The sequence below is a fragment of the Mya arenaria genome, chromosome 3 (assembly GCF_026914265.1).
Source record: "Mya arenaria isolate MELC-2E11 chromosome 3, ASM2691426v1".
Classification (NCBI taxonomy): Eukaryota; Metazoa; Mollusca; class Bivalvia; order Myida; family Myidae; genus Mya; species Mya arenaria.
The window spans coordinates 73927216-73953109 of NC_069124.1; the positions used below are offsets into that span (position 1 = coordinate 73927216).

Sequence of the window (25894 nt, forward strand, 5' to 3'; positions counted from 1 at the left end):
CGAATTGCTCCTTTCAGTTCATAACCGCAGACAGCCATTTTGTCTGAAAAGTCGTAAATAGTGTGGACTAAAACTTTTTATCGCCATTTAGCTCAATTGGTATCAAATTAGCAGTAAAGTCTGACTTGGATGGTAAGATTTTACATTCAATGTTTGAACTAAGCCACCTATTCAGCATTACAATTGACTTTGATTTAGTTCTTTGTGTTTGTTTTGGCGGTTCAAGTTTGTTTATGTCCTGACCTGGGACATTCCTCACACTGCATATTATTATATTCCTTAGTTTACTGTTACGCATCTAAACATCAAGTATTTTGATTGAAAAATATTTCCATTGTGCACTGTAATTTCAAACTGTCAGAATGTTTTAACCTCTTAATGATATGTAATGTATTACTTTTTTAAATGTTTTTTTTTGTGGTGTGTTGACATCTGCTGGGAGAAGTTGTATTGTGGCTTTTAATGATGACACATAAACAGCATCAATAAAATCAGGGCTGTCTCTTATCAATTATATGGGAGGGGGGCAGGGGCTCTTTCAAAGGCGAATTTTGCAAGAAAAAGGCAAATTTTTAATAAACACAGTCTTACTTTTAAGTAATAACTGGATTTTATTGACAGCATATTGATAGCAAAAAATGCATATTGCATGAAATTGAAAATCAATATATGGCTTCTCACATTGACTAGCGCCATTAGCTATTTGGCATATACTTTAATGCATGAGGCCAGCTTATCATAATAAAACATTCATACATGTACACTTCTATTGGTTTCAACTGAAAAATTCAATCATAGCTCTAAATTACGCTTGGTAAAAAACAAAACTTAAAGAATGGAAACATGACTTGTTGGAAACCACTGTGGATGATGTACAAACGAAAGTCTCTTCGTTGTAAAATGGCATTGCTTTCATGGTTTGTGAAATTGATTGACAAGCATGTTTCACTTAGTTTATTTGCAAACAGTAGTAATATATGTTGTTGTGTGTTTTTCATCTGATGTTTTGAGTGTGTCCATATCGCAAGCTACACCCCTGATTTTAGTTTGGGTTGTTACCTTTGCAGTAATGTTATTTGGTGGCATTAGGTTTTAAGTGCCTCTGAGGTCCTTTTTGACTAAGCAATCAAAATAGAGATTATGAAATGATCTTATAATGGTATTGAATTATAAAATAGAATTTTTATTTTTTGAGAAAAAAATATGCAGATTTGTCAATCCATTTTTATAGCAAAATAGGCAGATGTCTGTCTAGTGTTTTAAACTTTGAGCAAGTATTTTGGTTTGTAATTAATTTAAATGTGATTCAATAGTCACAATGGATTGATTTGAATATTTGATTAATGCAGTGTTTGATATATAACTTTAACATATATTTTTCATTCCAGGTGTGCCATTTCAATGGCAGGCTGAAAATCCAAAAATGAACACAGCAGATGATCCTGCTCATACAGGCTTTAGTGAAGGTCAGAGCTTATTGCAAGATCATGCTGTACAGCATGTTAATGAAGCAGAAGTTGTTAAAGATGGATGTGAGGAAGATTTACATGGTGAAAAGGCGGAAGAAGCACAAAATGTTGTAGATAATGTTTTAGAAACTCCTGTAAAGACCTGTTCCAATGTGGAAACAAAGGGAAGTACACAGAGTGAACAAGGTGATGTTGCTGCAAGAAGTGTTTCCGTCACCTCCCATGATATAACTTCTCAGGAGAAGAAAGGTAATTAAACATTTATAAGTTGACCAGTGCACTATTCATGACATAATTTACTTTCCATTTAGCACAATATTCTTTACACCAAGGATACTTCTCATTCAGCCTACTACATGTTGCAAACAAATACTTTTAATGATTGACTTTGATAATACTTGTTTGGAGATGTTTAGATATTCTTTAGGTGTAGTTGTACAATACCTTTAGAAAACCTAGCTGATAAACATTTGGTTAACTTGATTGTTTAATAATGATAACAATTCAATTTGCTTTTCAGAGTCAGAGGCAGAAATTGGAACATGCCACGGTTTAGAGCCATGTTCTCCATCTGAAATACCTCTTCCTGACGAGTTAGATGTACCAGCTAACGAGTTGGATGTACCAGCTATTGATAATAACACAGCAGATGATGCAGATGCTTCAACTGGAAATGTAAAACACACCAGTGAACCACAGAAGAGTGATTGCGATAATGTTTTAATTAGCATTAAAGATACTACACCTGGTTCTTCAAATGGCAGTGCTGATATCATATGTACAAACCAATTTCCTGAAAAAGACCAACTTGATCATAACAATGAAGATGGTAATTCTAGTAATGGAAATAAAAACGATACCATTAATTTTGAAAAAAGTGTCGAGGATGATGCTGATGGACTGCCAGTTAAAGACACTGGAAACCTATCTAAAGAAGTTTCATTGCATGATACAGAATTTGTATCAACCCCTCAGTTGCCAAATAATGACAACAAACCTAGTGACATTCGGAATGGTGATACTGAAGCTCAGCCTTATTCCTCTACGGAAAATAAAGGTCAAAAGGTAAGTCATAATAAGAAATTGTAAGTGATTTATATGGTCATATTTAATGATAGTCACATCAGGGAAATTTCCATTTGTTTGTTTTTGAAGATGGAAAGTTGAGGAATTATCTCATTGCCTTGATGATGAGGTCATCTTAAACAAAAATGATAGTAAAAAAGTTTGAAAGCATTTAAATTATTAATATGTACTGATGGAGACCATGAAGTAATGCAGATCATGTGTAGCATGTTCTGTTGCTTGCAGAGATAGCCTTGTAAGAACAGAAGTACTAGGGTTGAGAAACGTTGCGGTTGTATGATGTTGAAGCAGGTCTTTAAATTGCAAATTAATGATACAAAGCTTTGCATTTGATGTCAGTTTTGTTAAAAAATTATAATTCTATAACTTAAAAAGGATAAAATAGGTAGACAGATATTACATCAAATGCAGCAAATTCTTGTCTTTTTCAGGCGGAAGTAGCTGTAGCCGAAATAGCAACTTCATGCAAAGACATAGAACAGAATGAAGAATCCCAAGATGAATGCCAGATTGGTACTATTGAAGCATCCTTGACAGAGTACTTCAGTTCTCAGGAAAATGAAGGGAATGAATCTTCTGAACAACAAATTGATGTTGAAGGTGCTAATAAACATGTTGGTGAAGATGAAAGTTCTGATGAGCAGTCAAATAAAGAATCAGATGACATTCTTAATGATGGTAAAGTAATCAACAGTGGAAATGAACAACCGCATTCTGGTTGTAGTAATGATGAACAAAAAGTCAATGAGGCATCAGATGATCAAAACTCAACTACTCATAAACACAAAGGTGATGTTGCAAAACCTACTTTGTCCAATAAAGACAAACTAGATGAGAATTCAAGTATTCAGGAAAAAGATCAAAATATTGTCTTACAAACTGAACAATCTGAAACTAATAATGGGATTATTGATTCTAAATCTGATACTTCAGAAGATTGTCAAGTAAGTGCAACAATCAGTAAAGGCAGAACCAGTAGATCTTCAAGTGAATCGAGGAATGTGTTCCAAATGTTTCCAGTTCAGCAAGATGCAAGTCATATGGATTCTGTTAAAGATGAAGTAAATGATGAAAAAGCAAGTAATTCTGAAGTCACAAACAGTGTAAATATTAGCAATGATTATATTGGTTCATTTGAAACATTTATTAAGAAACAAACAGATGTTGGAAGTAAGAATTCAACAAAATGTCAACGAAAGCCAATCTTCAAACCTAAAAGTGGAAGAAGACATAGAAGTTTAGATAAAAGCTGCCAAGAAGAAGTTTTTGTTTCAAAAGAAAATATTATTGAGAAAGCTAAATTGAAATATCCAGGTTTGAAAGAATTGAGGATTGATTTAAGTATGAAAGACTTAGTTGATCCAGCTAAAAAGATTTCTGAGGAAAAACCATCAAAAACAGTGTCAAAGAAATTTATTGGCCGATCAACAAAACAGAAAGATCATAAAAGAGATCAGATCTCAGAGAAAAATGCTAGCAAAAACCAGTCCACTAGAGGATTGGCCCATGAACTGAAGTTATTGCATGAACCTTCCATTCATCACAAAATTTCTGCCCAATATTCAAATGATAGATCAAAACCACTAAAAAAGCGGACCAGGCATGGGTTAGATGGAAATGAACAAGTTGATTTAAAAGATACAAACAAAATTGATTTTGATAATAGCAAGCCAGCAGACAATATTCGAAAGAGCAAGCTTGAAAAACCTGCTGATATACCAGAAAAGGTAAAAAAGTCCTTGAAATCAAACAGTGCTGGTAAACTTTTGAAGGACAATAGTAAAATAAAAACAGGGGACAAACTGACCAATAGAAGCAAAAATGCCAAGGCGATCAAAGAAATAAAAAGTAAAGACTCTAAAACAGAAAAAGCAAAAACAGTACCTCAACAAAAACAGCAGGTTAAAGGTAAATGTGACAGTTCTAGTAAAAGAATCACATGTGGATCTACAGAGAACAAACAAAATGAAAAAATGGAGGGGACATTAAATGTTTTAAAGGCTGCAGATAGGCGTACAGGAGAAGCTGAATCAGTAACATGTAAAACTGATAAACAAATAGATACTAAGGTACCAGTAGTGAAAAAATACCCTGAAAGAACATGTAAGGCAAGATTGAGTGTAAACTCATATAATTCCAGTAAACAGTCAGAAGAAACCCAAAAAACAAAACACAAAACACTTTCCCTGTCTAAAGCTACTGTGCATAATTCTTATGAAACAAATACTGAGAAATCTGCTGAAACTGCAGAGCCTAAAACTGTTCTGTTAGTTCAACACCCTGACAGTAAATCAAAGAAAAAGAGAAAACGAAAAGTGAAACCATGGTCATGGGGTAATGAAAAGAAACGATACAAACCAAAGTTGAAAGTTCAGAGTGACAATATTCCTCGGAGCGAGACTTCAGAAAGTGACACTGTCAGTTCAAATTTAGTGAGTGATGAAGCAATGCAAGAAAATTCAGGAAAAAGTGAAACTGATCATCAGAAAAAATGTGAAGATGAAGTGGCAGGGACAAACAGTGAAAGGGAAATGTATTTGAATAATAACCAAGAGCATGACTTGGTGCATGAGGCACAAACCTTAGCTGACAGCTTGTCAAGTCTGGTGAGACCAAATTCAAACTCAAAGAAAAGTAGAAGGAATAGTTTGGTGATCAAAAAGAGAATTTCTAGACACACTGAAACTCATAATATGCTGAATATAGGATCTCAAAGTGATCATGAAAATCCAGATTCTGGCAATCATTTGATTAACAATCCACCTGGTAATTTGATTCAAATAAATGACGGACTCGAACAAGAACATGTTCCTGAACATGATGAAAAGTCTTCAGATAGTGGCATTCAATCTTTAGCTGGTTCTCCTGCTGGCAATGAATCTCCAAATTCAGTATCTAGTGAAAATTTAAGTGCTAATGGTAACAAGACATCAAAAAATTGTTTAAAAACTTTGTGTAACTCTCATTTATTACCATCATCAGCATCATCAGTTGTTACCAATGACAAGATCTCAATTTCTTCAAATGAACTAGTCTCAAGTGTTTTATGTGCAACTGCATCTTCAAGTGTCAGTTCATTCTCTGTCACAACATCGGTTAAATCAATGTCTGAAACAACGACTGTGTATTCCAAGAACACCCCTCTTTCATCTCCTGTTGTTTCAACATCATCTGCTTATACTTGTTTAAATGTAAACACTACAACAAACTCTGCTTCATTGTCTGATTCAAGAAACTCAGTGTCATCCTGTGTGAACAGTGCTCATTCACCAAGCAAAAAGAAGAACAGAGCAAAGTTCCTGCAGTCACGAAAGTCAAGCACATTGTTGCAGAAAGGCAGACTACCAACAGAGGAAGAGAAAGAACAGAGGCTTGAAGATAAATTTGACTATTTAAGTAGAAATTGTGCCAAAGAGAAGTGTGACAACTGTACAACAGGAAATAATGAACATTCGCTCATAAAAAACAGTAATACGCTAGATGTTGCTGCCAGTGCAATACAAAACAGTGCTAATTTTGCGCCAAATGTTCCACTGAATTCATCAAGTGATTTGACAACAATTAATGTTAATGATATTTTACCCTCAGAACATGAAGATGATCGTGAATCTCATTTTCTTACTAATTCTCCTGAACAAGAAATAGTGGAAAAGATTATTTCTCACCTACCACTTGAGGTTCCAGATGTGGAGACATACAAGCATAAAAAGAAAAAGAAGTCAAAAAAGAAAAACAAGAGAAAAAGGTCCCATTTGGAAACAGAGCCGACTGAAGTAAAGAAGGGTAAATATATTGAAGAGGAACATTCTGATATAAAAACAGACGAAAATGAAAGTGCTATAGAAAATAATTTCAAAGAACATGAGGATTGTGTTAAAGCATCATGTTCGATGAATACTGAACATGCTCAGGTATTGCATGAGTCTGAATCTGAATTACCAAAACAGGATGACAAAGATATTGAGTTAGAAACTGAAGTGACACCTGTGCCAGTTTCATCTGAATCAGAAAACTTTTGTCAGGATATTGTTAACTCGCTAGTGGCAATAGTTGAAAACTATAGCAGCCAAATTACTGACTCATACGGTGATAACAATGAAGAACTTGAAGCTGATCTACACAGCACTGAAGAGATAGAAACAACTAGTAGGGTTGCAAATGAAACTGATAATGAGAAAACAGAACACCAAGAGCCTATCTCAGAATGTGAAGATAATGATGACAATTTAGATAATGAAATAGATGAGAACTTAAATGCTATGGAAAACCCGGAGTTTGAAATCCGTAATGTTATTGATGGCATTCAGACTGTTATTGAAAACTGGGACAATGATGATCATAGCCCAGTAGATGAACTGTCAGACAAAATCATAACAGAGGGTTCATCTGATACTTCAAATATTACAGCAGTCTTTCCATTACAGCGGAAACGTGGCAGGCCACCTAACAAACGCAAAAAGTCAAAAATATTAACATTGCAGAAGTACAAAAATAAGTACAGATACATAAGCTTTAACAAATTTAAGTGCAAAGCAGCTCAGCCTCCTCATAAAGTCCATCAAGAAATGTTCATAAAACGTGGCCCAGGAAGACCCAAAGGTTCCAAAAATAGGGTCAAAAGTAATGTTGTGAAAGAGAAAAGACCAAGAGGTAGACCTAAAGGTGCATTGAACAAGGTAAAAAAACTAAATGTGGAGCAAACAATGCCAAATGGTTCAGCAGCAGCAAGTGTTCAAGGAGCACATGAATTTGAGAGCCTGCAAGAGAATGGTTTTGCTCCTCCCGTCATGATGCAGTGGAGGGAAAGTAGGGTCATGCCTGGATTGGGAGAGGAGAAAAAGAAAAGGGGGAGACCTAGAAAACGGCCTTTGCCAGAAGTTGGACAGAAACCAAAAAAAAGAGGAAGACCAGTTTTGAACAAAAACAAACTTTTACATGATATTCATTCAGAGAATGATTCCAGTTTTAAAAAGATAGATAATGTTGCTGCCCTAGGACCAAGTCTTGATATAAGAAGGAAACCTGGGAAGAAGAAGGGTTTTAAACAGAATAAATTAAGACATCCTTCTAGTGTATCTGATGCCTTGATCTCACCTGGTAGGCTTGACCAGGAGATGGACACTGAAGGACATGACTTTAGTGTTCGGGAACCTGCACAGTCAATAAGTTCTCACGACTCTGACAACAGTGGTGTTGGGAGTAACTTGTGTGCTAAAACGTCAGCCATCCAGCTGTGGATGGAGATGAGTAAACACAGGCGGAAAAAGAACAAGAAAAAAATGTTTCATTTTAAGAGCAAGCATAAGAACATTGTTGACCCAGTTTTCATTGCTGAAGTTGACCTAGTTACTGATGTTTTTCCAAGTTTGGCCATTTCTCCAAGTGGCGAAACCTATCTTAGAGTAAGACCTGGGGAGGTGCCTTTGCCATCTATTTTTAAGATTGTGAGAATTGATGTGAAGAAAAAGAAAAAAGACAAGCTGTTTGTGTTTGAAAAAGCTAAGCCTTTAAAGCCAAAGAATGATGAATTGTCGACTAAAGACAAGATTAAACTAGGAAGAAGGATAAGCATTCTTGGTGAGAGTTCTATGGACCTAGATGATGGCAGCGGTCAAAGACAGTGTAACCTGCCGCCGAAGAAGCGCCATAAGCTGTTTTCCATCGGTGCAGGGGATGATGGAAAGCCAGAGAGACGTAAAGTTGGACGTCCCCGGAAACAGTCAGCCCCACATCAACCGTCTGAGTTTGCCTTTGGTAAGTATAGGCTTGGAAACCCTAGTCTGATATAGGTCCGTACTGTGTTCCATTTATTTAACATAATCTCGTTTTACATCTTAAAATATTCTTAACTTAAATAAGTATACTTAATCCTTTGTTGTGGAAACCGTAAAAAGTAATATTCATGTTACTGGTACATACCAAAAGATATTAAATAATTCTTAATTGTAAAGATCTGATTAAAGCCATTTTGTTACGCTTGTCAAAAAAAAAATTGAAATGAAAAATTGAGAAATCTTTCAACACTTATGTAGCATCTTTGAACTGTGAAGATGCAGTCGTTAACAAGAAATGTTTGGCTTCATTGCTTTTGTGTCTGCAACATTATCATCTGAAAACAAGCAAATTGAGAATTAAAATCCAGGTAAATCTGATAAATTGCATCATATCATATAACACCTGTCTGTTACAGCACTTAAGAATGCAGGAAAATAGACCATGATTTACAGGAAATCATTCTTTCATTCCATCCACTGTTTTTAAACAGAATTTTAGAGACTTGTTCACTTACAGACTTGTTCACTTATGAACTTGTTCACTTAAGGACATGTGCACTTGACATGTGCACTTACAGACTTGTTTTCCAGACTTGCTTACTTCAATTACAGACTTGTTCACTTACAGACATGTTCACATACAGACTTATTCACATACAGACTTGTGCACTGACTTGTTCAATTACAGTCTTGTTCACTTACATAATTGTTCACTGACATGTTCACATTCAGACTTGTTCACTAACATGTTCACTTACAGTCGTGTTCACTGACTTGTTCACATAAAGACGTGTCCACTAAAGGACGTTCACTTACAGACTTGTCCACTAAAGGACATGTTCACGTACAGACATGTTCACGTACAGACATGTTCACTTACAAACTTGTTCACTTAAAGACTTGTTCACTTACAGACTTGTTCACTGACATGTTCACATACTGACTTGTCCACTAAAAGACATGTTCACATACAGACATGTTCACTTACAAACTTGTTCACTTAAAGACATGTTCACTTACTGACTTGTCCACTAAAAGACATGTTCACATACAGACATGTTCACGTACAGACTTGTTCACTTACAAACTTGTTCACTTAAAGACTTGTTCACTTACAGACATGTTCACATAAAGACATGTTCACATACAGACATGTTCACTTACATACTTGTTCACTTACAAACTTGTCCACTAAAAGACATGTTCACATACAGACATGTTCACGTACAGACATGTTCACTTACAGACATGTTCACTTACAAACTTGTTCACTTAAAGACTTGTTCACTTACAGACATGTTCACGTACAGACATGTTCACGTACAGACATGTTCACTTACAGACTTGTTCACTTACATACTTGTTCACGTACAGACATGTTCACTTACATACTTGTTCACTTACAAACTTGTTCACTTAAAGACTTGTTCACATACAGACATGTTCACATACAGACTTGTTCACATACATACTTGTTCACTTATAAACTTGTCCACTAAAAGACATGTTCACGTACAGACATGTTCACGTACAGACATGTTCACTAAAAGACATGTCCACTAAAAGACATGTTCACGTACAGACATGTTCACGTACAGACTTGTTCACTTACAAACTTGTTCACTTAAAGACTTGTTCACTTAAAGACTTGTTCACTGACATGTTCACTTACTGACTTGTCCACTAAAAGACATGTTCACATACAGACATGTTCACGTACAGACTTGTTCACTTACAAACTTGTTCACTTAAAGACTTGTTCACTTACAGACTTGTTCACTTAAAGACTTGTTCACTTACAGACTTGTTCACTTACAAACTTGTTCACTTACATACTTGTTCACTTAAAGACTTGTTCACTTACATACTTGTTCACTTACAAACTTGTTCACTTAAAGACTTGTTCACTTACAGACTTGTTCACTGACATGTTCACTTACTGACTTGTCCACTAAAAGACATGTTCACATACAGACATGTTCACTTACAGACATGTTCACTTACAAACTTGTTCACTTAAAGACTTGTTCACTGACATGTTCACTTACTGACTTGTCCACTAAAAGACATGTTCACTTACTGACTTGTTCACTTACAGACTTTATCAGTGTGAAGCCTTAATTATTATATTTTTTTAATCTTACACCGAACAGAGAGACATGTACCTTCTAAAACATGTTCATATTCAGGGCTTCCATTAACGGCGCTATATAACACTCTAAGTAGAAGTTTAAAACATCCAAAACCTGGTGTCATTCTTACTTTTATGGTCACTTATTATAAACCAGTCTTAGATTCGCTCAGTACTCACATTTTATGTTGTTTAAATTCCCGGTCATACAGAGACTGTGTCTGGTAGTCCTTTGACTACTCAGTTTGCTCATGTAGTTTTCATTGTAAAGTTCAAGTAAAATGAATTATTTAAATGTAAATTTGTGAAGTTTGAAACTTGTGGAACAGATGTTTAAAATTCCTCATTTCAAAGAAACTTTAAAATTCTTAATGAAAGCTCTTGGTACAGCCAAAAGGTCTTTTTACTCTGTTTGGCTCATTATGCCCAACATTATCAAGTTGTTAGATAATCAATTGCCCTGCAAAAACTACTCAGACAGATACTTCTGTGGGATTGCACCTAATGTCCTTCTCCTTTCCACGAACACCCGTGTGCTTGATATTTCAACAATTAGACTTTCAAGCAGCAGAGGAAATTGTGGTTGATGTGTCTAATAGAATTTAAAATCAAGTCTCAAATTTAAGAGATAAAAACAGACTGATGGTATCTGGTGACTGGCAGCTTGTTTACAATCTTTTGAACAAGTTTTAAAGACAGTTGTTTTAAGATGTATCCATTTGACATCTTAAAGTTTTGGCTGTTACTTTAGAAATGTTTTCTACAAATCTTTTAGAAACCATAGAAACTCTACAAAATAATCACAGGGTAATGAAAGCCTGCATTGTAATTGGAATTTATGGCTGCCAAACTTTTAACCTTCTGCAAGCTCAGACAACAATTTGAAAAAGGAATTTAGGCAATACTTGTGTTTTGAATTATCATAAAGCGTATTAATGATTTGCTTCACATTTTTCTTCTGCTAAAACCTAAGTAATATTCTATTTACAGGAGAATTGGTCATGATTTCTGGGCAATTTCAGGAAAAATGGATGATATTCTGTATTGAATGTCAGACTTAATTATATTAGGGTATTCATGGCAATGATGAAGTGTGGGCTTTATGTGATGTTATTGCACCAGAGGGAGTTGTGAAACTTGGCATCAATATTAAATTTGGGTGCTTGCTAACTTTAAAATGGAGGTGCTAAAACGTCTGTTTTGTTTTGGAAATTTTGCTCATGACTTACGGGCAATTGTTGGGCCTGTTTCATGACCAAATTTTGTCACCTTAGACTTGAGTCCCATTCATATCCTTGAAATACTAAATCTTCCTCAAATAGGAAAAAACAACATTAATTATAATTTTAATGTGCCATTTTCTGTTAGTGTGTTATTCAAAGTTTTATTTAGAGGTACTGTCATAGCCTTGGTATTGTTATTGAAGACAGCGGATATGTTGTGCAAAAACTTTAACCTTGGCCATAACTCTAAAACGTCAAGAAAATAAAATGAAATTTTTTGGTACACTAGTGAAATTTTGAAATTCTCCATCAAAGCTTAAATGATGTGAGCCTTTCTTATGGGTACAGGAACCAGATCCCCATGACTGGAAAAATTCTCTCACTGCAGTTTGCCAATTATTTATTAATAAGTGGTGTTATATATTACACTGGTTACCGTTAGGTAAGGCCTAAAAAAAAAATATGTCTGTTTCGGTTAACCCGACATGTGCCGACCCTAACTATTTTTTTCCGTTTCAGAGCAAAAAAAATATTCGTTAGCGAATAGAGAGTTACGAAGGGCGGATAAATGCAGATTTTAATCAGAATTATTGTTTATATGATAAAACAAAGTCAGGCAATGACAGTAATGTAGGAAAGACTGCCATGTGCAAGAAAACACTCTGAACTTACGACAGATTTTGAAAAAAAAAAAAAAATCCCTACCTACCCTACCTAGAATATTGGGAAGGTTACCCGAAACAAACAATTATATATTTTTTTCCTAAATATACTTTTTTTATGTTTTAAGTGGCAGTAGTAGCATAATCATAATAAAGAAACCACCACATGATAACGAGTTTCTGAAAGTTTTTTTCTGAACATTCAAAATGTTCTTGCCCAAATCCATTTTTACTTGCCCAAATAAAAGTAAAAAAAGCTTCTTTTTTTCATTTAATTCACTCTCTGAGTGACATCTATTCGTTAAGATTGGTTCTTTTAACAAATGCAGTTTCATTTGATTATACCCGGATTTGCGTACATGAAGAACAATATGGTATTTCTACCACTTTCATACATGAGTCAAGGTCTATTGGCTTGCCACGATGGCTGGAATTGTCTTTCACTTTTTATGCCCCCAAAGGTGGGCATATTAAAATCGCACCGTCCGTCCGTCCGTGTGTCCGGCTCAATAACTGGTGTCCGGGCTGTAACTTTCCCTTGTATGGACAGATTTTAAAATAACTTGCCACATGTGTTCGGCATACCAAGACGACGTGTCGCGTGCAAAACCCGTGTCCCTACCTCTTAGGTCAAGGTCACACTTAGTGTTTATTCACAATGGAATGCTGCATATAAGGACATAGAGTATAGGTTGTCGTGTCCGGGCTGTTACTTTCCCTTGTATGGACAGATTTTAAAATAACTTGCCACATGTGTTCGACATACCAAGACGACGTGATGCGTGCAAGAACCGAGTCCCTACCTCTAAGGTCAAGGTCACACTTAGGTGTTTATTCCCAATTGAGTGCTGCATATAAGGACATAGAGTATAGGTTGTCGTGTCCGGGCTGTAACTTTCCCTTGTATGGACAGATTTTAAAATAACTTGCCACATGTGTTCCACATACCAAGACGACGTGTCGCGTGCAAGAACCGTGTCCCTACCTCTAAGGTCAAGGTCACACTTAGTGTTTATTCACAATGGAGTGCTGCATATAAGGACATAGAGTATAGGTTGTTGTGTCCAGGCTGTAACTTTCCCTTGTATGGACAGATTTTAAAATAACTTGCCACATGTGTTCGGCATACCAAGACGACGTGTCGCGTGCAAAACCTGTGTCCCTTCCTCTTAGGTCAAGGTCACACTTAGTGTTTATTCACAATGGAATGCTGCATATAAGGACATAGAGTATAGGTTGTCGTTTCCAGGCTGTTACTTTCCTTTGTATGGACAGATTTTAAAATAACTTGCCACATGTGTTCGACATACCAATACGACGTGTCGCGTGCAAGACCCGTGTCCCTACCTCTAAGGTCAAGGTCACACTTAGTGTTTATTCACAATGGAATGCTGCATATAATGACATAGAGTATAGATTATCGTGTCCGGCTGTAACTTTCCCTTGTATGGACAGATTTTATAATAACTTGCCACATGTGTTCGGCATACCAAGACGACGTGTCGCGTGCAAGACCGTGTCCCTATTTCTTAGGTCAAGGTTTGGTGTTTATTCACAATGGAATGCTGCATATAACAAAATAGAGTATAGGTTGTCGTGTCTGGGCTGTAACTTTCCCTTGTATAGACAGATAATAAAATAACTTGCCACATGTGTTTGACATACCAAGACGACGTGTCGGGTGCAAGACCCGTGTCATTACCTCTTAGGTCAAGGTCACACTTAGTGTGTATTCACAATGGAATGCTGCATATAAGGACATAGAGTATAGGTTGTAACTTTTCCTTGTATGGACAGAATTTAAAGTAACTTGCCACATGTGTTCGACATACCAAGACGACGTGTCGCGTGCAAGAACCGTGTCCCTACCTCTAAGGTCAAGGTCACACTTAGGTGTTTATTCACAATGGAGTGCTGCATATAAGGATACAGAGTATTGGTTGTTATGTCCGGGCTGTAACTTTTTCTTGTATGGACAGATTTGAAAATAACTTGCCACATGTGTTCGTCATACCAAGACGACGTGTCACGTGCAAGACCCATGTCCCTACCTCTAAGGTGAAAGATACACTTAGTGTTTATTCACAATGGAATGCTGAATATAAGGACATAAGAATGTAGGTTGTCAAGTATGGGTGGTATTTTTTTATGTTCAGAGGCAATTTAAAATAACTTGCCAGATGTATTTGTTTGATCTTTAACTTTTCATGTACTGACCTTGTTCATAGGTCATTGTCACATTCGGGGGCATTCGTCACATACTGTGACAGCTCTTGTTTGTTCATAGTTTCGTCCTTTTTATTATGGTGTCTGTTATTGTTATTTTTCCGGCCAGTCCTGGCGTTTTCTTTCCTGGCATGGCAACTTCAACAAAACGAAGGCCAAACATCACTTCATTGAAATATATTATTTTAGTGTTTGTTGTTTTTATTATAAAACAGAATCAGCGAATGAAATCAACTGTTTACATTTCATGAATTAAGATTTGTGCTTAACATGTACATCCGGCATAATAACCAGTCCAGAAGCCGTTTTGAAAAGCTAGTCAAACTGAATACATGACTTGCCTGTTCGGCATACAAGTTGGAATTTCTACTTGCCCGACAGTATTTTTACTTATCCTAGGCTTCGGGCCTGAAAGGGCCACGTCCTTTTTAGTAAAAATATCTGAGCATAAGGCCATTAATGCGAGCGTTTCCAGGAAAACATGTAATGAGCATCCTTGTTGGGGAACGTATTGCCAGTCTCCCAATATCACTCCATCCTGTCAAAGTTTACCAGCCACAAGATAGATCGGAGAAAAATCTTCCCTCTAGAAACATTTACCATTAATCCATTTGATAACAAAACATATTTATTCTGTAACAAATATTGATTGAAAGATGTTTTTCTGTGGTTCCAAATCTACAGCGGTCCTCCCTTATTCCACAGGAAAGTTGAGAGAGTTCCTCTATTGATTGACACACGCAGATAAGTGCTACGCCATTATCAAATGAGCATATAAAACATACAGTTTGGATTAATTCTGGGGAAGAAAATGGGAGACATTTGATCGCATTAATGCACACAAATAATCCTAAGGTTTAAAGAGTAATTACACACCATTGATCTCATACATAAAAACGTGACAAATAGAGAAAATGATTTCGTTAGAAACGAGATGAAAAACTATCATTATAATAATATTAGTTTGTCCATTTTAGCAGACGTTTTGTTATCAAAGTTTGAGTCTATGAATGTAATCGGAAAACCACAAATTGTCAGTTGAGAATAACTCCTTTGCAACCTCTTCAGTCTTGCCATGTTAAGAGCTCAAACTTTCCTTAAGATTCCTACTGTTGACTGGAGTCTAACTGGTTATATACTCATAGATCTACCTGTCAGTTAATCTAGGCTGATTCACAACCAACATGAAGAGTAATTGCCTGTAAATTTCCCCGGCTCCTGCTACAGTTACTGTCAATAAGCCATTATACCCAGTGGAGTTTGCCGCTGACAATCCCAGCCTGCAGGATGTTGTGGATGATTATCATTGTTTGGTGATTGGAAGCACTTGCTACCACAAAAAAAAATTGTTATGACACACATGAATGAGAAATTACTATGAATCATTAAAAGAAGAAAACATCTCAATCATATGATTGCTCAGATTATCATATCAGTTTTGTTTGAATGATCAGTTCTCGACCTGTTAAAATAAAGCCTCATTATATTTTGGAAATCATGATATTCTGTCAAAACATAAACTTTCTTAATGCTATTAATGCAACATTTATCATGCAGACAAGATACCGTTTACTGTTCTAAGGGATACATAATGGTAGTATTCAATCAATCAACATGGTCGGCAGAGACACAAATGATAGATTGTGTATATTCTTGGAGTACGGTTGTTAACTGTCAAGACTCAAGGTAAATAAAATTAAATGTTGTGTACTCCAGCATCCCTATGTCCTGACAGTTAGGTGCAATCATGAACAGAAACATTTTGAGAATAATTGCAGGAAATGTATGTCACTGGTATACATGTCAGAAACACATGTGCAGTAGCTGTTCTCTAGGAAAGAATTGAGGGAGTGTCTTGAAGCTAATAAAAATTATATGACCTTCTTGAGTTTAAGTCTGAAGAAGGTCTTAGTTCCATCCATACCTTAAAACTTGATTTATCTAATGTTTTTGAAGCAACTAAAAACAACTTAGCTTCTTTGCTTTTCAAAGTAGCTTGTTTGTTGTTGTTTTTGAAGTTTTGTCATAGCCTTGGTGTTGTTTGTTGTTGTTGTTGTTGTGCAAAATTTTCAACCCTAGCCATAATTAAAATAAACATCCAAGATTTTCAGAGATAATACATGTGTATATCAAGACCCATACTCTGGCTTTAATAAAAGAGGATTTATGCCCCTTTTTTGCCTGAAAAAAACAACAAGAAAAATGAGTGTTCATGTTTGCTCTGAGGTGATCTCATTGAAATATACACAGTCGTCCTACTGATAACACTAAATGTGAATGCCTCCCAGATTTTCCAAAAATTATTGATATCATTGTAAAATCAAGATTATAACAGATTAACTTCTGTTTTCCTGTTTCCAGGAGATGTCCAGCGTAAGAAGGATACATTCAAGCTTGGTGATGATGGTAGTGATGACATCTCTTTTGCCTCCGTGGCCAAGTCTGGATCCTCTGCGGCCTTCTCCCCTCCACGGCCCCAGGTCACTGGGGCTGACCCTGTATCCATGGCAACCACCTTAACTTTCACCACCAAGGTGGGGTCAGTGGCCAGATCTGGAAATGGGCACAAGGTCACATCTGGCAGTAGTGTCACCTGTGGTCAAATGGATTTAACTAGTAAGGATTCTTCAAAGGATAAGACCGTTCTGAAAGGTTCACTTCTTGGTGGAATAAATCTATCTTCTGAAGCTACTGTTAGTGTTGATGATGCTGATGATATCTGTGATAATGATTCCAATGATCTTGAGGTGGAAAAGATTAATGCTAGTGCTAATCATAGGTCAGATGAATGTGCTGGGAATAGAAATAACTTAAAAAGAAAACATGTTAAATCAGACAAGTTAAAATCAACCAAGAAAGCTAAAAAAAGGAAGCTGCCAGGAGATGGAGTGACCGAGGGTGGTGCTGTGAGGACGTCTCGCCAGACAATCTGCCCGGAGTCCCAACCACTTCCCACAATCCATCGGGAAGATGGATGCCATAGCGATCCTGATGACGATGATGGAAACAAGGGGAGCAAAAGGTATGATAAACTGTGCTGGTCTGTTTAATTATATACATATATGTACATATTTTTAAAGTAATTTCTGAAGAGTACTTAATTTAAAATTTCCATAACATTTGTATCTCTACAGTAAACTCCTCGGAAACAAATCAGCGTTCTTACTAATTATAGTGACTATTCGTAACAAATGACTTGATGGATTTTAAAGGGTAATTGGCTCCAAGGGACTAATGATGCTACAATGTGAATTAAATTGGTTTTGTTGTTATGATCATGTGCATTGATATTTGTAAGCGACTGCAGTAGTTTTCATGCATTATCCATATGTGGTGTTTGAATGTCAGTTTCGAGAATCATTTGCTAACATAAAAAGCACAAATACATTTATCCTTTGATATGCCTTGAAAATTGATTGATTAAAAAATATCATCATTCATCTTTGTCTGTTTAGTTTTAGAAAAAAAGACCTATACTCATGTATTGATTGATTGATATCTAACGCAGAGAAATCACTAGATTCATTAGATGACAACCAACTTGTTTTTGAAAGTATAACATAATTTCAGGCGTGGGTCCGCGGAGAGCCGGGAAAGTGACACAAGCATTGTGAAGAAACAGTCGACCCTGCAGAAGAAGCGCTACCAGAAGGCTGGCCTTTACTCTGACTCCTATAAGGACGAGAGGTAGGTTCATACAGGTCATCCATAAGCTATGAATGTGTTCTTGTTTAATAGGAAGAAAATTGGGTTGTGTCACATATGCTTACCGGTAATGACACTGACAGTTCTTGAATTTAAGCAAAAATTGAAATGTTACAGTGTGCAATTTGAAATGGCAGAAATATCTCAAACTTGAGGCCATTTCACTGTAATCCAAGAAAAATGTAAAATATGTTACATTTAATTCAAGTTCACCACTAGTTAGCAATTATTGTTGTTCAATTTTTATTGGCCTATAGATGTAAATAGGTAAAGAACAGAAATGTGAAAAGTTCAAAGAGTAATATATCAAGTATTATGGAATGTTTTATATTCCCATAAACACAATTTTCAGTTTGGCTTGTTAAGGAAACTACTTATTTATCAGCGCTATATTATTAATTTAGGAGATCAACAACAAATACACTCACTGATATTATAATTATATTTTCTTCCTGTGGGCTTGTACATAAAATAGTGAAATTGGAGCCATGATTCGTTTCATATTAAAGCGCCATTATCTGGGATAGCAATGTGAAATTACCGCTTTTTATCTTGGTGTGACAGGTAAAAAGCATTGACCTCTTGATTCAGTATCTTCATTGAAGCCTTAATATTGAATTACCTGAATATTGGCTGTGAAATACAGTCTTAACCCTTTACTTCATAGATACGCAATTTTACTTATCTATCCATAGCTTCATAGATACGGATCTTAACGTTTTATCCATAGCTTCATAGATACGTAATCCTACGTATTCGTAATGTAGGGGCATTTATTTTCATACCTGATGCTTGTTTATTCGCTATAAATTCATATTCATGAAGTATAAACATCGATAAATACAATGCACTAAAAAAAACACTATGTTACTATTTAAAGAATTTCGGAAAATCGCGAAATAAGGTCACTGGTATCAAGATGCGTAAAACGTTGACTGCGCAGGTTTGTGGGCATTCCTTTCTCGTTTTCCTCGTGGAAATTTACACAATACTGCAAGTTATAATTAACTACCAATAATACAACTATATTTTATTGATCACGCGCCTGACGTCACAGGTCATGGTTCGAAAACGTGTCAAAATGTCGGCCATGTTGGATAAACAAAAAATCATCTGGCTTGTATAAACAAAGGCCATAAATCATTATATGGGACATATGTGTCACTTCTGTTTCGCTAATCCGGTCATAAAAATGCGCATCTGCTTCTACAAATTGAAAGTAAGTACAAATGTGTTATAAAATAATGACTATCCCTATTGTTAAACTTTGACATGACCCAATTTAACATCGATCAGCTGTTGAAACACGTGTTTTCGAATACACAAGAATGCAATGTAGAGCTAATTTCTGCCCTTGTTAACTTCAGTTTAAAACAACATTCCTGAATAATGTCATTTATATTTCAGTGTTTGTCTGACGAATCGGAACATTCTGACTTCGATTAAAATTAGTTTGAGTACGACGTCGAGATGGCGAATTCGGACCTCGGCGTCACGCACACAAGGATACGAGAAATGAGGATTTTTAAAATCAAACCCAAATGACAATACCTGGACATGCAATAAACGATATAAATTTAGAAAACAACAACATGCAGGCCTCATTTAGTAGTTGAATAATAACTTTATCTGTTCATTGTATTGTTTAATAACCGAAAGTTATACGTACTGTGACTGTTGATCAACTTTTTTTTTCTTCTGTTTCATATATATAAATATACCGTGCTTCTTTGTTGTGAATTATTTTTAATTCTGTCCATCTTTGTTTCAATTCAGGTTGCATTAAATGAATTATAAAAATATGTTGTTTATATAATATTTTGTGTTATGTTTGATAAATAAAAGTGTAATAAAAATTAATTTTCATCAAATTTGACATATTTTTCTGTTTATTTATGAATATCATGCGTAAATAATTTAGATAACAAAATAAAATTTATATGACTGGATTGGAAATTTAATTCTCTATAAACTTTACATTGATGACTTATTGATTAAACCAAAAGAAATACTAAGAAAATAGGTTTGTAGTACATGAGGGTTAAAATTCCAATAATATCAAAAATCTCCTATGAAGTAGGGTACTGATATGAACTGATAAGCCATACACTGGCAGCCTGAAATGGCTTAGGTTTACATGAAGTAAAGGGTTAAGAGTGTGCATTTTACAAATTGTAAAGTATATATTTATTCTTTTGATTCATTTGATTCTAACCGTCACATTTTGTCCTTGAAACATTTTGGTGGGAATTGATGGGAATTGTTATATTTACTTCAATAGAAATTTTAAACTGGTTTTAATGAAAAATTGACCAGGTTAAATTTTGAGATTTTTTTTTATTTTTCACAAAACAATGAAAAATATTGGTTTCTTGCTTGAAGAAAAAGGTAGTAACTTTTTACATTTTAATGTTATCGGGTAGTCAGATTTTTATAATTAAACAGCAATACAAGGAAAACACTGGAAATCATTTAACATTGAAAGTTGACAACAAGGACAGATTTTTGTAAAATTGCCATAAATCTATGGACAGGCTGCTGCTGATTGGTTAATGTAGAAAATGAACATTAATGGGTTTTGCCTTTGTGTCCCTGTGAGTAGCGGTTGTCCTGGTGTGTCCTGGTGGGTGACGTGGGGTAGTTTACTGCTTGTTAACACCTGCTTCAGGTACTATACAACGAAATGTGATGCAAAATTGCATTAACTGTCACAAAAATCTTAATTGACTTACTCTAGTTATGTGTCCAAAGTGAATTTGTTTGGGCTAATTGTATTTAATAGCTGTCAAAACCAATCATTAATGTGTTTCTACTGGAGAATTCAGCTGCTGAATTTGACATTGTTTGTTAAAATAGTTTGCAAATAATGATGCACGGTTTTAATTGTGAATGTGTTCATGTTATGTAAATACTAACTCGTGTTATCAATCAATGCTTGTCAACATTGATTTTTAAGCAGAACTCAATTATAATCACTAGATTATGTTTTTTGTTGTAAAATTTAAACAATGTTAAAATCAGTAAATGTCATACAATACATTTATTTAAAATGCACATGATGATTCTCGTGTTAATGATTTGCTTGAGTTGACTGACAACATTTTAAGACTGCGAAAAGTAAGCTTTGTTTAAAGGTTGCTTTTTGTATGATGAAAAATCAAGATAACGAAGAAATGAAGATAAGGTGCCAGATAATGTGAATCATGGGCAAATTATTTGAACACCCAGATTAAGTTTGCAGATATTGTCATGCTTTCCCCCAAACTAATGCGTTATTTTACACCAATTATTTATGAGGAGTGGGAAGAAACCTTTGATTTACTTTTCACTGTACTTAAACAGGAAAAGAAAGGCTACAAATTAGCTTTCAACTTTATTATAGCGAATTTAAATAATCATTAGAAACACTGTAATTGTATATCAAGTTCAATTACTTTATTTCTAATTATTCTGAGCACAAGGGAGTGCTGTCAATGTTATGAATATTTCAGAGGTTTCAGACATAATGTCATTTCATTTTTAAATTGACTTTATTGCACTTTAAGAGAGTGGAAAATGGGACGCATATAAATCAAGCAAAATTATTAATAAAATATAAAATCTGTGATGCTCTATTTAATTGTTGTTAACCAAATTTGGTGTAAATATTTGCATTGTGTCATAAAATTGCAACTTATGCTTTTTAAACTTGTTGATGGATAGAAAATATTTATTGGAATGAGGAAGTTCTATTAATCCCTTATTATTATAAATGTGATTTACAGTTTCTATTAACGGTTTAAATCCCTGAAAGTAATGAATAACTTTGTTTATGGTAATCCCCTTCAGCATTTGTATGTTAAAAGTTGTAAAAGAATCACACTGATATATATGTTGAGTGGTTGTCCTTGAACCAAAAAGGTGAAAATAAGATAACACTTTCTTGTAATTAATAACTGAAATCATTGTTCCAGTTGTACTTCTTCAACTAGTTCATATGAGAATATTTCTTATATATTTCAGTGGTGTGAAGGAGAAAGACATGAGCAGTATGATCTTCTCGTTTGACCCGCCCCTCCACTTCGGCCACCACATGCTGCGAACAGTGACTGACTTCCAGCTCCCGTACGACACCTGGTGGCTACACTACAATGATATGGTACAAACAATATGCCCTGGAAACATACTTCCATACTGTCACTGCTTGTTTGCTAGTTATCACATAAGCTGTTGCACCATTTAGTGATAACGTATCATTTGACTTGATGGATGTCTATTCATAAAAAAGAAAAATTGCAAATTTTATGGTATTCTAAAAAAATTGCCATTGAAAGCTGGGAAGATTCTGTCAAGATTTTGTTAATGCAGCATTATTGTTTAATTCTAATTCATTCACAAAATAAGTTTGATAAGTTGTTTTGAGTGAAGAACAGTTACCCTTGTGCATCAGCTGCTTTACATTTAATTTCCAGTACATAACCATGGTTTATTCTCGGCAGAACAAGAACATTTTCGTAATTGTTAGGTGTTTAAGTGATTTATATGTCTGTCCTCATAATTGTGATGTGGATTCTCAAGGACATTATTTTGTATGCTGAGTATGTTTTATTAAGAAATAATATGAACAGGGGCATTTTGTAAAGCACATAGCATTCTTTTTGAAGGCAGAAATTTATTATGTTTTTGGCTACAGTCCCCATATAGACATCATCATAATTTCTTGTCAGAAATTATCCCCTGTTGTGTTGAACATTTATAAATTATATTGTCTTTCATTTTTCTTAAAATGCTTTTCAAGCGAAACAGTATATAGTTCCCTCGAGAATTTATGTGGTAAATTATCTCTTGAGATGGATAATGTCTGTGTTTGTCACAGTTCCTCCTTTTCCATGTTCTAATTTTGATTCCCAATGACTTTATTGACTTAAAACAGTTATTTATTTCCTTTTTTTACATTAATAGCTTCCGAAGAAGGGTGATGGGCAGCAGTACAGGAAGATAAGAAACAGTAAGTCTGGGTTAGGTTTTTGAATGGCAGCAAAATCCTCTTTCAATTAAGTTTGCATAAATAAATTAACAATGAAGCATGGATGATAATTGGCATATTGCCCTTCAAACTTTGGAAAGCAGGATGTAAAATGAGACTGAAATAATGGCTTTTGAAAAATTATTTTTCACACATTGATTAATGTTAAATTATATAGTTTCAATACAAAGATATTATAATCTTGGCAGTGGTATTTTAAAAGACAAATTATATTACTTTTTCCATTGTGTGTAAGCATGGCCAGAGCATTATCCTTGTTTCACGATATCTTACTCAGCCAACTTATCCTCTGCCGATTTCAGACATCTATGTGGATGCGCGTCCATCGTGCCCTTATGAGGCTCATACCTGTAACTGTTCAGTGCCACTAGGCCAGGGAGCGAAAGGTTGTGGGGAGGACTGCCTTAACAGGTATACATGTGTACACTTGCATCAACACTATGAATGTAAGGTCGGCCTTATTCATTTTGAGATAAAAAGAAATTGACAAACATGTTCATATGGGGAATTGGCTCTATCCCTTAGTTGCTCAGGTAAACGAGATCACTGTGTGGAACATTATTGTAGAATTTCATTAGCAATTCCTTTGCTCCTGTACATACTTCTCTTAATAGGAGCCTAAATGTCATTTGCTAAACCTAATTTCCGAGCTTGACACATTTATTGTATTATATTTGTAGTTACTTATCGGGCTATGGCTGTAGAATAAGAGTAAAAACAGAAATTGGATATGTCTGACATTTTGTGTCTTGTATTTTATGATCTTTTCACCACAAGATGAAGTTATATACTTGTATTGATTATTAAAGATGGTGTTGTTTTTTTATTTACAACAAAATGTTGCGTGCAGAAAATGATTTTAATAAAGTCCTTACTTCACCATTCATATCTGTGTACTAACAATACAACTATGCTTTCAGGTTGATATACTCTGAGTGTTTCACAGACATGTGCCCCTGTGGTCCGGCCTGCTCGAACCAGGCCATACAGAAGCGCCAGTTTGCCCCTGGACTCCAGAAGTTCCTTACTAAAGAACGGGGATTCGGTGTCCGCACCATCAAACCCATCAAGGGCGGTTAGTTCTTAAGCGTTTTTCCATATTATCCTTATCTAAGCCAAATGAACCATTTAAATTTTATTTATTTTGTATTTTTGTCTTGATAGAAAGGTGAAGGATGCACTTTTAGTTACTTTTAAAGACAAAGTTTGAGAAAAAATGTTAGATGCATTTCTTTTTAATTTAATAAATACTGTGAAATCATTTATATTCGTTGGCATGAAATTTCGTGGTTTTCCGAAATTTTACATTTTCGTGGGTACTTGAATTCGTGGTTTTTCATTTTTGAAAAAAATTCTGAATCTGCGATCGTCCTAAATCGTCTGCATAACCTCCACGCACTGGGCACATGATTTCCCTCTTCTATGTCATATGGTTTGTGACACTCGCAATAGTGGTACAACATGCCAATTAGTGCATATACCCATGTCAATTATCGATTTAATTGGAAATTAAGGTCAGAAAAGAAGATGCACCCTGATCACAGATATGGAAAGGCGAAGCCATTGAATACCAATAAGAGTTTTGCAAACTGTGAACACACCGAGAAGGTGCATGTAGTTGAGTAAACAATCAATGTAATCGATTAAATATTTCTTTAAAGAAAAAAGTCGAGTACCGACATTCAACATGCACATCTTGTAAACCTGGAGATTTTCATGAATAGCACACATTACAGCAAGTGTTTCTGTCATTTGGTTCATCAAAAAAACAATGAATTGATTTAGTTTGTTATTTGTTAAAGGCAAATATAATATATTAACAAAATAATAATAGTAAAATATACTGTGATATATACAGCGGTATACTGCGACCTCTCTAAAGAATATACTATGTACGTACATAACATAGTATGTACGTACATAACATAGTATGTACATAACAAGGCAATTGAAAAAGTGAATAAAAGGACTATATTTCGTGGGATCTTGAATTTGTGGATCACCGCACCCACGAAAACCACGAACATTAATGTTCAACGAACATTATTGATTTCACGGTATCATATTACAGACTGCCACATTGTTAGCAGATTTTCTTGAAACTTGTTTTGTGCATGACTGTTGATCAAATATGTTTATGAATTATTTAAAATTTAAGGCAGTTGATACCAAATTAAACAGAAATTTGACAACCAACGCAAGTTAAAAATGTCCATAAACAGGTGACCTTGTGACGGAGTATGTGGGCGAGGTGGTGAGTGAGCAGGAGTTCCGGCGGCGGATGACAGAGGAGTACTCCCAGGAGTGCCACCACTACTGTCTCAATCTAGATGGTGGCATGGTCATAGATGGGTACCGCATGGGTAATGTGGCACGCTTCATCAACCACAGCTGTGAACCCAACTGTGAGATGCAGAAATGGTGAGCAGGGCTTACATACTGGCCTATTTGAACCTTGAAAATGGTTTGGTGCTAGAATTAGAATTTTTTGTGGCTGTTCAATGGTTAGTACAAATGTTTGAAGTTAAATATGAGTTCAATTATGACATTACATGTCAAACGTACATAAAAAATATTTTTGGAATGTTCACT

General features: G+C 35.2%; 1 protein-coding gene across 1 annotated transcript in view; it reads left to right on the forward strand.

The window, feature by feature from the left end:
- The first annotated feature begins 19 nt into the window (after positions 1 to 19).
- LOC128226808 (uncharacterized) overlaps positions 20 to 25894 on the forward strand; it is a 37847-nt gene continuing 11972 nt past the window's right edge. Inside the window, exons 1-11 of the mRNA XM_052936870.1 lie at positions 20 to 132; positions 1389 to 1718; positions 1990 to 2534; positions 2987 to 8309; positions 16933 to 17593; positions 18142 to 18258; positions 22279 to 22414; positions 23218 to 23263; positions 23605 to 23713; positions 24223 to 24377; positions 25525 to 25723. Of these exons, the coding sequence (XP_052792830.1) occupies positions 1424 to 1718; positions 1990 to 2534; positions 2987 to 8309; positions 16933 to 17593; positions 18142 to 18258; positions 22279 to 22414; positions 23218 to 23263; positions 23605 to 23713; positions 24223 to 24377; positions 25525 to 25723 (7586 nt within the window). The 5' untranslated portion in view covers positions 20 to 132; positions 1389 to 1423. The remainder of the gene's footprint in view (positions 133 to 1388; positions 1719 to 1989; positions 2535 to 2986; positions 8310 to 16932; positions 17594 to 18141; positions 18259 to 22278; positions 22415 to 23217; positions 23264 to 23604; positions 23714 to 24222; positions 24378 to 25524; positions 25724 to 25894) is intronic.